Source organism: Sphaeramia orbicularis, chromosome 14 (assembly GCF_902148855.1).
Source record: "Sphaeramia orbicularis chromosome 14, fSphaOr1.1, whole genome shotgun sequence".
Classification (NCBI taxonomy): Eukaryota; Metazoa; Chordata; class Actinopteri; order Kurtiformes; family Apogonidae; genus Sphaeramia; species Sphaeramia orbicularis.
The window spans coordinates 36,968,371-36,982,049 of NC_043970.1; the positions used below are offsets into that span (position 1 = coordinate 36,968,371).

The following is a 13,679-nucleotide window of genomic DNA, read 5'->3' on the forward strand; positions in this document are numbered from 1 at the left end:
TCACCAACATGAATTCATGCTTGAGTGGTTTGCTAACTGACCACAGTCACTTTCAGCTTTTCGACAATTTAACAATAGAAATATCTCAACATTGACAAAGCTACTTTAGAATTATACATATGATAATACTTTCAATCACTTCACATGGTTTATGTGAAGGGATATGAGAAAATTAATTAAGAAAATATTACTTTTCATGAATTTCAGTAGAGGGTATGCACATGACATTGCAGTCAGGCTCACATAGTTGTAGAAGGAAAACTTATTGAATGGTAGCATTCACCTTGAAAAATGGCACAAAGCTGTTGCACAGTTGCATGTAAACAACTGCTGCTTGGTTGGTCACGTAGCTGAAATTAACTTATGCCTTGAGTCTCGCTTTGCTTTGCTACGTTTTCATTTAATTGTGCCAATTAATGCCAAAAACGCACACACTTAGTAGCAGCAGCATGCTACCCACTACCGTTGACTGGGACTTGAAAAAAACAGTGTTTTGTGGATGACATATGCAGTTTAATGTGGAAAAAAATTCTGCCCAAGCATCAAGGCTGTTGTATAGCTTGTGGCCTTTCTTTGTATTTCTCTGGCATGCAAATCAGTTCAACACCTTGAAATATCAGGGAACCTACTTCCTGCCACATGTCAGTGAACCACAGCTTCTTTGGCAAGAATCACTAAGTAGTCTTAATTAATTTTAATCACTTGTTTTACAAGAAAAAAATACAGTCAACTCAAAAGTTGCACCATTGAAAGTAGGTTATATACTATGTATTAACAGCCAAATGTAGTTAAAGTATTAAAGGTCAGTATTCATTTTGCAGTAAAATGGTCTCTAAGTAAAAATATCAAATTACACTCCACTACTGTCAGTAATGTACATGTATTAGGTTACTATTCTGTTTATTTTAGATTTGATTTTGTATTTTTGTGTGAGGAAGTACAAGCAATTATTTCTCTTTTTACTTTGGAACCCTTTAGACCCAGAGAGTATATTTTAATTCCAGAGCACCACTCCCCATTGTTGTTCATTTAGGCTGGCTCAACATAGGATAGATCATCAGAAGGCCATGTGCCTTGCCCTGATCAGTGACTTGACTTGTCTCACTTGGCTTTTAGCAGGGAGTCGACTTGACTTGCTTAAGTAAGTGCGAGTTCCTGTGATAAAAATTGAGATTTGAAGGTTCAGTCTCAAGACCTACTTGTTGCTTGTACATTTGTGACCGACTCCCACCTCAGCCAAATGAAGCCATGCTGCTAAATGTTTTGCCACTTGATTGTGAGAGTAGAGAGAACACAACTCTATCAAATACCACACGTCTATAGAAGGGCTGTTAGCTTCAGACATGTATCTACCACAACAGGACGGATCACTATTGAGTTGGAGGAAGACTGTACACTGTACCACCTTCCTAAATTTATCACTAACTATTCCAATCATGTTCCAGGTTCAAGAACATGTCCTTGTGTAGTATTTCCTCCTGAAATGCAAAGGTCAACCTCACCACTAAGCCATGTTTTACTATCCCAGGAAAGGAATGGATTGCTAAGTTTTTAGCTCATGCTTTGCCTGATAGTTCTGATGGAGTTCCAGATGTCGAAGATATATAGTGTTTTTTGTGAATCCAGTGGTTGACAAGTTGAACCATCAGCCCTTTTCAGTTTCTGCTACTGTTGGCTACATGGAATTTGTGGTTGAGAAGATGGTAGAAACTAAAGTGATGGCCTTTCTCAGGATGCCTTTGGTCTTTTTTCTTATAACATGAACCTCACCTTTGAATGAGCCTTTTTGATGCAGAGTCTATTCTAGAGAGTCCAGTCCAGTATTTGTTATTTTTATGCTCTGAATGTGAGTCTAGTACCAGTAGGGGTTAAGAGTCCTGCTTTATTTGGCTTTTGGTCCCTAGATGGAGCTCAGAAAAGAGCAGCACTACAAAAATAGAGCATTTTCTTTCTTGATTACTTCTATTACTAGCAGTTGTGATCAGATAAAGTCCATAAGGTGGCCACACAGTCCCAGAAATGCAGCATCTCTAATAAGCAACATGCCATTGTCATTATGTACGATTGGTTTTTGACTCGCGTCTTTAAAGAAAAGCCTGGTCATGTTTGTAGACAGTTCTGGCATGTAGTTTATTCATGTGGAAATTATATTACTTTCCAATAACAAATTTAGCACTCTCCTCAAGCGTGACACATTTTACCATTTCTATTTTACAGATGCTTATGTTGTTCAACACCAATTAAAATATTTTGGAAACCAGTCTCCAAGAAATATTTTATAAGATTGGCGTTATGATGGTACTTGAAGCTGTGTGTCCACTGGGAGGCATCCTTCACAGCTCTTTTTTTCCTGTCATCCATTAACTGTCAAGCAAATATGCTGTTGCATGGTCCTGGCAGTGCAGAAAGCTTAGCATGTGTTTAGTCGTCGTAGCACCAAACTAAACCAGTTAAAAAGTATCATAACTCAGATTCAGGTATTGATCACAGGGCAACAGCAGGAGCCGTGACCAGAACTTCCCCTTTGTTTGGCATAAAAAAACTTGATTCCTGGTGGACACATGGCCTTAATCTCATGTATAAAGCATCTGTGTAAAGCATGAATCAGACCATCTACTGTAAGTCTTACAGTTGCAGTTGTAAGTTTGGACTGCAGAACAGTTCTCACTGTCTTGTGAAGCAAGTGTCCTGCCAAACCAGCTTATGCACTTCTTTTGATCCTAAAGGAACAAAGATTTTACCAAGGACTTTGAGAGGCAGGGCACGCACCGGGGCCTGAGAATCCCCCGTACGTTTGAGTGAACTGCCCGATGAAGTGCTTTTGAATGTATTCCCCTTTAAAGTCGTGTTCCATGTGCAAACTGCCATGCATGCCATCGCTAAATATTGCTCTTCCGTTTCCAAAAAAGAAACAATTATATGGAAAAACTCTTGTTACATTTGTTGTCCTAGTGCTTCGCTTTTCTTTGGCTTATTTTTCATTATGTGACTGTTCCCGAGTAGTCATTTTCCCCTCCCGCCATCTCTCCCCCTGTCAGCATGGTGAAGCCCATTGTAGACAGTATCCATGTCTATGAATACATATTGATAATGCTTTGTTGCTCAGCTGTGGTTTTCCCCCCTCTACTAACGACCTTCGGTTTCTCTCTGCAGCCACGGTGGGAAGATGGCCTCTCTGTAATGCTAATTGTTTTCTGTGCCTTGAGAGAACCACGTGTGTGTTTGTGGCAGAAATTTGTGGGTTGCCAAGTCACAAGTGCCTCCGTGAATGGGAGGGAGGTCTGTAGATGAAATCATGAGCAGCTGAGAAAGTACACTCCACACCAGAGACACATTTGCATCTGTTATTTTCAGAGTGGATGTCATTTTAGCAGTATCAGTCTGCAAAAATATTCTAATAATAAAACCCTCCTTGTAGTTTGTAATGGTCATTCTTGGTACGTTTTCCTCTGAAACCAACAGTGCAAGTGTACTGTATCTACATGACAACTTGGAAAGTAAGCGCTGACTTAACCAACATCATCAGGTAAACAGGACGGTTCAGTTGTTACATTTTGCTTACAATTTATGTTCATTTTGATAAAGATTGTTTGGATCAATTTGAGCAGAAGAATAATAAAACATTTCAAAGTGCTAAATTGATTGTATAATCTGAATTTAGCAGCTATTTACAACATAAATCATCAGTAAATTTAATTCTGATTAAATCCAGATGATTTATGATGTTATGTATTAATATATTACACCGATCTTAAAAACTTGCTGGATTTCAGAGCATAGATCTGTGGTGTCTCACATTGATCCTTTGGCAATGTGCTGCACCTCTTGCTTAGCACAAGCAGTGCTGTCTTTTGAGATTTTGTGGGGTTCTGATTTTGTGGCGCTCCGTAGTGCTGACAGACAGTCCGCAGACTGCGTTTGGCCTGGAGTTACCCGAGTTTCCCTCTCTCTGTTTTTTATCCAGAAAACGTCGAGGTGCGCCGAGTGCCCTTTCGGGGTCTGAGAGGATTGATGCACTGAGATACCAACGTATTAAAAAGGCCAAGAAGATGACGATGAACAACAATAACTCCAAGACCAGAAAGAAAGCAGGTGTGAACACTGTACCAGAGTGAACTTATTCTTTATATTTCTGTTTACCTGCGTAGTATTTAATCCTTCAATGCTAATACGTAAACGGCATATTCTGCTCTGTTTCCTATTAAAACAACTACTAACTAATTTATTTACACATTTTACTACAGGTATGCTCAGTTGGGGGAAATCAAAGATCCTCTCTTGTAGAGATGGATGCTCCAAAGAAAAACCTGCGTTTCTTGTCAGAACAAGAACAAACACAATATTGAAAGTTGACATTTTCTAGAAGATGTTTTAGATGGAAAGATGGAGGCTTTTCGTGTACTGGAGCATTTGCCACCAGAGGAAAACCTCTAAAAAACAAACTAAACAAAACAAAAAAGACTGTTTTAATCAGGGTATGCATGGCTGGATGTGAACAGGAATATTACTAAAATTCTTTTTTTTTTTTACTCACCATTCAGACAGCTTATTAGGAATGTTAAACAAGCACTAAAACAACAATATTATGTGCATGTAAATGTACAGCAGTCATTGTGTCGTAATGATAGCAAAGTGGAATTGTAATGAACATTAAGTAGGAAAGGAACATATTCTCAACACAACTTTATTTATAAAGCACTTAAAGAACAACACAGTTGGCCAAAGTGCTGTACACAGGCATAAAAACAAATAAAACACATAAAAGAATTCATAGAAACAGTAAAAGTAATTATACAGTATATTGAAACAATAAAAGCCAACTTCTCAAAGTGAGTTAAAGGGGTCATATTTTGCTAAACCCACTTTTATTAGTCTTCGGTCCATTTATTTGTGTATTTGGGGACCCTAACAGTTCAAAAAGTTTGAATTTGAACTCTCCAGGTGCTGCAAAGGTATCTTTCTATTAATTTTGCAAAAAGATTTCTAACAACCCGTTTTAATTCCTGCTTAATTTGGTACGTTTTATAACTAGTTACGTCATGACATTTGCACATATAAGGTCAAGACTTCTGACGAACACTTCTCAGAGTACGCCATAATTGTTCGTCAGCAGCAGCGGTTGTAGTAAAAACTGAAAATATGTCCAAACTTTGCGCCAGTTACCTAAAATGTTCAGTTGTTGGTTGAACGGGACAGAGAAGCCCGGTCAATAACCTGGAGGGGGTGGGGTGTGAAGTGGCTCATTTGCATTTAAAGGGCCAGCACTCAAAACAACCTTTCTGGTGCCATTCCTCAAATATTGTTGAAGATGGACCTGTGGAGTTGAATTAATGAAGAATTCAGACCCAAGCAGAGCATTTACAGTTTATGTAGACCACAGGGAAATGTTTTAAAATGCATAATTCCATTTAAAAAGGCAAAACATCACTCCTTTAAAAGCCAAAGAGAAAAATTATGCTCTAAGAGAGGATTCAAAAACAGATATTGAGTCACTTGCCTGATGTACAAAAGTAGTTCGTGCCACAGTTTGGGGACAGTGACTGAAAAAGCCCTGTCAACTCTCAGCTTCCTCTTTGTCTCAGGGATGACAAACAGTTACTGATCTGCTGATCTGAGAGAGCATGAAGGAATGTATGGCTGGTCAGGTCAGACAGATAATATGGGACATTTAAAAACCAATAGAAGAATTTTATAATCAATTCAGAAATGAACCCGATATATATTATGTAATGCTGCATCATTCTATTGCATTTCAGTTTCCAGATTCATTTCTGCACTGTTTATTAAAAATACACTAAGTTCAAGTCATAATTCATATCCTTTTTAACGTTAGTTTATAAATCAGTTGTATGATCTGTAAATCTGTGTGATTTTTGTCCCCAAAAGAAGTAGTCCCATTTGACTTTATCCATCTTTAAAGACATAAGAAATGCTGATTTTTCCCTTCAAAATACTGATTTATTCATCATGTTTTGCTTTGTCCTGAATTAGCACAAAGTCATTTCTTGATAAATAAAAAGTTAGATTTTCAAAAGGATGGAAATGGCAGAGTTTATCATGAAGTGAATAATATGAATGGTCATGTCATTGGGATGTTGTAGAACAGGGGTGTCAAACATGCGGCCCAGGGGCCAAAACCGGCCCACCAAAGGGTCCAATCTGGCCTGTGGGACGAATTTGTGAAATGCAAAATTTATCCTGAAGATATTAACAGTCAAAGGGTGTCAAAACCATTCTAGCTCAGGCACCACGCACAGATCAGTTGAATCTCAAGTGGGTCGGACCAATAAAATACTAATCATCATAATAACCTATAGACCGATGCTACATGACATCACAGGTCACGTGATTTATGTTTACGCAGCCATATTGGAAGGCAACCCACAAACTAGAAAGAGGAATCTCAGGCTTGTTAGACAGATAACTGTGCTTAATAATTGTAGTCATGGTTAACTTTTGTGCAGTAATACGCGGCTCAAACAGAGCAGGACATGGTGAGAAGTCTTTCTGCAGGATCCCCTCTGTTTTAACCAACCAGGGAGAAAAATATAAGGAACTCAGTGCCCAGAGACAGAGTACTGAGTATGGTAGCAGACCTACGATCACCTGTTAGCTGTATATTGCATATAACCATTAGAGGTGGTGAACAAGAGGGATGCAACGGGACAGGTTATCCGCAGTTTGGTACGTATTGTTGGCTTCCTGATAAAACCTGCTAAGTGACATTTTTGGTTGGGAATAAAAACCTGCTATCTCCCCTATTATAGCTTCAAATTTCAGTCTCCTGTGAAAGTTGTTTACATTCCATCATAAGGACCAACATTTAAGGAACAGATATTTTTTTGTCATATTTCACAGTTTCCTGTTATATAAACAGTTTTTTGTTTCTCCTGTAAAATTTGCCAAAAGTCACATAGCAGGTTTTATCAGGAAGCCGACAATATTGTGGTTCTTAGGTCGCGGTTCGGGCACAAGGGCCTGCTGGGGCGGGACGCAGAGCCCAAGCTGTGCGCCATGTCCCGGGGCTCAAACGGGCTGGGAGCGGGGTGTGGCGTCCGGTGTTCTGGCTTGACCAGCGTCTGCCAGCCTCTGCGTCCCAGCCAGCCTCTGCGTCCGGTGCTCTGGCTCGACGGACACCGGTACTGGCCGTTCTCTGCATCTGTGCCGTGCTGTGAACCATGACTGAAGAGCAAAAGCAGGTGACTATAGGTCTTCTTAATGTAGTGGTATCAGTATGAAGGAAGGTCAAACAAAAGATGTGTTCACGCATCTAAAATAATGATTTTTTTGGTACGTAATATATCTGAAAAATGTAAATGTTATAAATTTTAGGTGTTCCTGCTCCCACTCAGCATGTGTCTTTTTAAGGGTCAAACCAATCAATCACAGCCAGTTTCTCAGCATACCGTTGCCTTTCAGCAGGATTCAGAGTTTGAAAATCGTGTACGATATATAAACGACATACTGTTACTTATAACTCGTTAAAAATATCTGATCACTGATAAAGGAGCTGCTAAACACACAGTCTATCACTCTGTTGCCTCCACTCTTGCCTTGCAAAATGGTGGCGTATCTGTTTGCTTCCGGTATTGATGACGTAAGTGGCATTGGTCTATAAATAATGACATCTCCAAATGTTTTTGTTTTAATGTAAAAAGTAAAATTACATGAAGATGTTTGCATTTACAAATTATTCTTACACAAAAAAATGTCAATAACCACAACTTTTATGAACAACATGAAATGCCTAAGAGAAGTAAGTGGAATTTTAACAATATACTGCCTGTAATACATGTTTTGCGTCTTTGTAGATCTGTGTAAATGATAAACTGATGCATAATATTGTTGAAATTGCACTGATTTTTAAATAATTTCAGGTTGTTCGTGTTATTTACATTTTCGTGTTATTTACATTTTTTAAAGGATTTTTTTAAAGGATAGATAGAAATAATATCATCCCTTACTGATGTGACCCAGTTGAGGTCATATTGGGTTGTATGTAGCCCTGTTGTAGACTTTCCTATAAACATTGTCTCCGTATGATTGGATGGAATCAGTGAGTCGCCTGTGGTCTTCCCTCTTCCAGGTGTTTCCACCTCTCAGACCCAGCAGGCCTACACCTCTCAGGTACTCCAGCCCGAAGAAGCTCTCTACCTCCGCAAGAAGAAGAAACGGCCCATCCTCCATGACCCATACACTCGCTTTTCTGCTCTGCTCTATCGCCGCCCACAGCAGGAGGATCAGAAGGCTATTTTGGCTAGCATGGACAACATAGACCTAGACCATGCCACCCTCCTCTGAAAGCCCTTCCAGACGAGGTCGTGTACATGCAATATGCCCCATTCCAAAAATAAAACTAGCAAAAACCCAGTTGAAAAAATAGCTATAAAAATATTTGCAATGTATTATCAACAAAAGGGGTATAGCACGAAATTTTAGCTTTCAGATTCGGTGGATTCAGTAGCTATGCCCTGGGTCAGTTCAATTTGCATTAATTTTACCACATATAAATCACATAAATTCTACTCAGAGGTGAAACACTTTTTTAGTAAAACCCATTCAGTAATGTCTGTGTCCTCAAACTAGTGTCTTTGATTACAGAACTTGGTAAATAGAAGCTTACAGCATCCTCTGAAAGTAATCAGACCAATGTAACTACTGATTGGGAAAACCAAAGGCACAAGAATGACTCGTACGCTTAAAAATCGAGCTGCATTCCCTTTTGAAAATATGTTTAGACTTTTACAGATTAAATCAGAATTATAGCTGCCAGAGTTTCCCCAAAGTTTTACTCCAGTGCAAAATGTTTTACTCAAAAAGAGGCAATACTCGATCATTAATTCCATTTTTACTGTTTTAATTGGGCCTTTCTTACTCCAGGGTTGCCTTTTTTCCCCCCATTTGAAGCTTCTCCAGGCTTGGGTCATGTTTCTTGTGCTGAGCCAATTCCCAGTAAACCACGCGGGTCTCCGTTTACAGCACCTTCTACCAGTTCCCCTCCGCCAGCAATGTCTCTTATCTGCCGAGAATCTCGCCTCACAACTATGGGTGTTCTCACTTCCTACAAAATATACCTCAGAGCACAGGACACGAGACCACATGACCACCAGGATCAGCCAGCAGAGCAAACTAGCCCCACTTTAGTCATCACTGGGCTTCGCTTGGTTTTCTTACAGCGATATATACGTCTGCTGCACACTTTAATTTTATTTAGCGTATTTATCTTACACATAGCACATTTTCTTCCTCGTCAGTCAGGAAGAAATGGCAAATCAAAACACCAAACTTCACTTCATGAGGCGGAAAGACTTTATTATGTGCTTTAATACTTTCAGATTTCCTATTTAATCGATGAACGAGCTTACATCTGCAGCCACTGACACAATCTTTTTCACATTAGCAGGCACAATAAGAAGGACTACGACCATGTCAACAGAAAGAATTGGTGACTTGTAAAGATCAAGCCCTTTAGTTTCTCAGATGTCATAAAAAAAGAAAAAAAGATTTGCACTGGAGCAAAATCTTGTCCATCCCATGTATTTGTGCTGGTTTCTTTACAATCGTTCCAGTTCTTCTACTTTAGGTAGCGTAGAGGGCTCCAAATCCTATTCACAACTATAGTTATGCCAAAAACATCCAGTTGAAATACTGAAAAAAAAAAAAATCAACAACAACCATACATAAGAGAGGATAGGATTTTGTGCCATAGTATATGATAGTATTTTTTCATACATATTAGAGGGCATCTATAGCTTTGTTTGGCCTTAAGGAGCTTCTGGTTGGTTGGCTGCTTTATTTGTGTTTGATTTTTTTTATTTTTTCTTTGTGTATTTTTGTGCGTGTGAGGAAGTAACTGACTCTTTCGGCCATTTTTCTATATTCACAGCCTTGATATTTTATCTCCTTACATGCTTTTCATTATAAATGGTAAGGCTGAACAGTTATACCTTGAAACAATATGTGGCATTGAAAGCAACATGATGTGAGCCAAGCTTTTTTTTTTTTTTATTGTAAACTCCACTGGCAAAAGCAGTTCTGTTTACATTTTACTTTTGAAGATTTAATCAATTAATGTAATGAAATTGCCCTGCGAATAGACAATGAAATGTAGGTACTAATGGGCTACAGAGCAATTCTAATTCCACTCTGGACAAGAAAAGGTGCCATAACATCAGATGATCTGCTCTAATCACACATTTCACACGCTTCAGCTTTAGCTCAGTCAGTAGAGAGTGGGTGTTTCTTCAGAAAGTGTATTCATTTGTGTTACAATAACATATCTTGAACTCCCGACATTACACTGATGTGTTTGGAGCGGGTATGTATAGCGACGTGTATTCATTATTTTGATGTAAACTACTTAATTGTGATTTTGACCAAACTTTGTGTCACAACTCCAACTCCAACACGGTCTTGTAAAATGAAGTGACTATACTGCACAGTATAGAGGGGTACAATCCTGCTCTGACAATTGACTTTGCTGATACTTGCAAAAATCTCTGAATGTGTAAATGCATATGGTGGCTGATTTGCGCTATAGATCAGTTCACATAGCTCACTAATCAATCACTGACGACTTATTTTAGTCACCCACCACTGTATTGGATGGTGTGTCCACTAGTGTTGTACTCCAGATCAATCTCAAGGCCACATTCTGACGATCTTGGACTCATAGAGGCCTTGAGATTTAATTTCAAGACGAGTCAAGAGCTTAAGTGCGAGGATGTCATTATATATCGTATTGTATCACTGTGATTTGAAACTTTTTTTTTTGCAAACTTTTCATTTGGCTTAGGTTCTATGTAGTATTCATGTTCCAAACTCTCACCAGCAGGGGTCAGTCTGGTACCAGAACACACTTAAGACTTAAACCACCAACAGATCAACGCTATCTATCCACAGACTGTTTTACCCACTGAGTAAAATATAAAGCTCATTGTTTCCACACATCTGTATTATGGCATCATCAAGGTTTTTTTCATCAAACTAAAACTCATAGATGCTTATTTTGACAATCGCTCAAAATAACACTGTGTCTTAAAATTGTTTTGTTCTGCATCAGCTGATAGTTTACATTTTATCTCTGTTAGCTTAACTCTACTTTTGTTGTCAATAGCTGCACTAAAGATCATCCAAACAAGGTCAGAACTGTCTCAGTTTAGTCTGAACTGTGAATCAACAAATGGCAACTTAGCAGAGATTATAACATCACATAATAACTTTATACCTTCATAAGCTTCAGAATCAAACTCACCCGTGTAGAAGAAACACTATGATTTCAAAATCAAACTCCATTGTTTTCATTCAGAACTGTGTCCAGTGGTGAAAAACAACAACTTCTATTTTTATCATTTCTTATCTTTGACTCCAAATATTGTTTCTTAGTGGTTTTTCTCCCTTCTGGTCACTTTCTAGTGCTTTGGTCAAAGTCCCTGTGGTGTTAGTTTTCCTCACCGATGGGAAACCGGCAGAGTGACTCACTACTCCCTCTAGTGGTCACATAAATCCCCCAGCCTGTCACTGGAAATATATTTAATTCATATCTCTACAATCAAATGCATTGACATCTTTAGTAGAAATTCAGAACTCTTTACTCTTAACATTAATGATAATTTTAGGTCATTTTTTTTTTAATACAGTCACAGAAAAAATTATTAGACCAGCCCTTGTTTTCTTTAATTTCTCGTTCATTTTAATACCTGGTACAACTAAAGATACATTTGTTTGGGCAAATATAATGATAACAACAAAAATAGCTTATGAGAGTGTAATTTAAGAGCTGATATCTATCCATTTTCCATGTTTTCTTTTTTTTTTTTTTATAATAACCAAAATCACTTCAGTTCTTACATAAATATCTATGGCATTCTATGGACAAAAACAGTGCTTTTAGGCATTCCATGTTCTTTTCTGTCTGTTTTAGTCACATGATACACACAGGAGTTAGTACTCGATTGCATAACCATTGTTTTTGATTACTTTTGCGGGTCTAATAATTTTTTTCACGACTGTATTTAAAACTACAAATGCTACATATTGCCCCTTTAAATTAACCATGATTTCTGTAGTTTTTCCAATATGTTACCCATAATGCCCTTGCTGTACATCTGGTCTTGACTACAACACTAGTGTCCACACAGCAGATTGTTTCCCAGACAGAAGCAGAAATAAGTGACATAATGACTCCAACATTATGGTTATTCTGACTTTTCAATGAAGAAGCCATTTCCTCATAGGTGCTGTAGTAGAGGTGTTTATCGAGGCTCATCTTGGAGCCTAAGGTGCTAAGAAAACCATAAAGTGATGCTGTACTAATGAGTGACCCCTCTCTAAAAAAATATGCCACTTCTACTCTCATGACTACATAACAGCAGCTGTATTTTTTTGTCTTTTTTGATATTAGGGACTTGTTGGAGGTTGGACAGTTGGAATCAAAATCACAGCGAAAGAGAAACATGGACCTCTTCTTCCATAAAGACCGTACGCATGGCAACACTTTGTAGGTCAGATGCACACTGTGGCTGTGCCGTATTACTGTTAAATATTGTTTCTATGCTCCCTATTAGGAGGTAATTACAATATTGGAGAATCGCAGCAGAAGAAGAGCACCACGGTTTCCTTTCTAAAGGACGTTCTGGTTAATTGTATGTTTCCCTGCAGACCGTCTGATCTTTGTGTTGCTGTGGGTCCTCGTAGAATTATGTTGGCAATTAATTCTATGAATGAAGACAATGGGTTATTTTGCGGAAAGGCTTTAGCATTGTACTGAGGCTGCAGACAGTAATAGAGAAGCTGAAATCACAGGCATTGGCTATTTTCATAGAGAATATTTTGACAGAAGCGGAGATGTTAACAATAACAATCACCTCCGTAGAGATGAATCAACTCCATTTAACCACTTTGTATGAATGAAATTACATACACTGTACTAAATCAGTAGTATTTCAGTAATGGTTTGATATCTGTGCTTTTCGCAAGTCGAAATATTTGCTGTGGAAAAGGCCAACTGCAGTTTGTGTTTGAAAAGACAAGGTAAATGCACCTAAAAGGAACAGTCTGATTGCTATAAAATAAGTTAATTCACTTGTATGAGCTTTCAGTTTATGTCAATAAGAAATGGCCAAGATAAAGCTGAACAGTAACAATAACGTTACTTTAAAAGTGCACACAATAAACTACGCATTGTGCATCTGTGCAGTCATATCTGCACATATTGCCAACATTGTACTGGAATTACTAAACTGGAAAAGTTGTAGTGACTGCTTTTCCACATTTTGAAAAAAACTCAGAAACAAGACAAAGACCTAAATGTACTACAGATTGAAATTTGTAAATACAATTAGTCTATATATTGTAAAATGTACAATAAGAAATTGCATATTTTATATTAAAAAAATTGGTTAATATGCATGCAGCTACAGAGGTTAATATGGAATATATAATTTAATTTACATGGAAGCGTTGTTTTATGTAGAAGCTCCTTCAGAGATCAGTATAAAGGATTAATTTCTCCACATTAGAGGTTTGAGTCTCTCCAACCTTTACCTGTTCCATTCTTTGGGAGACTACATCTAAAAATGATAAAACAACTGAACCAAATGCACTAAGTTGTACATTCTTCTGTACAAAGCAACGGTTCAGGGGTGATTTCTGAATGTAGACAGAATAAATGCTATTAA

General features: G+C 38.1%; 1 protein-coding gene across 2 annotated transcripts in view; it reads left to right on the forward strand.

Moving 5' to 3' along the window:
* The window catches only part of igsf9bb (immunoglobulin superfamily, member 9Bb), a 206,006-nt gene extending 196,786 nt beyond the window's left edge, over nt 1-9,220 (forward strand). For both annotated transcript variants that reach the window (XM_030154685.1, XM_030154686.1), the window contains 2 exons: nt 3,965-4,092; nt 8,087-9,220. In XM_030154685.1, coding sequence (XP_030010545.1) covers nt 3,965-4,092; nt 8,087-8,301 — 343 coding nt within the window. In that variant the 3' untranslated portion in view covers nt 8,302-9,220. The remainder of the gene's footprint in view (nt 1-3,964; nt 4,093-8,086) is intronic.
* Nucleotides 9,221-13,679: the final 4,459 nt, after the last annotated feature.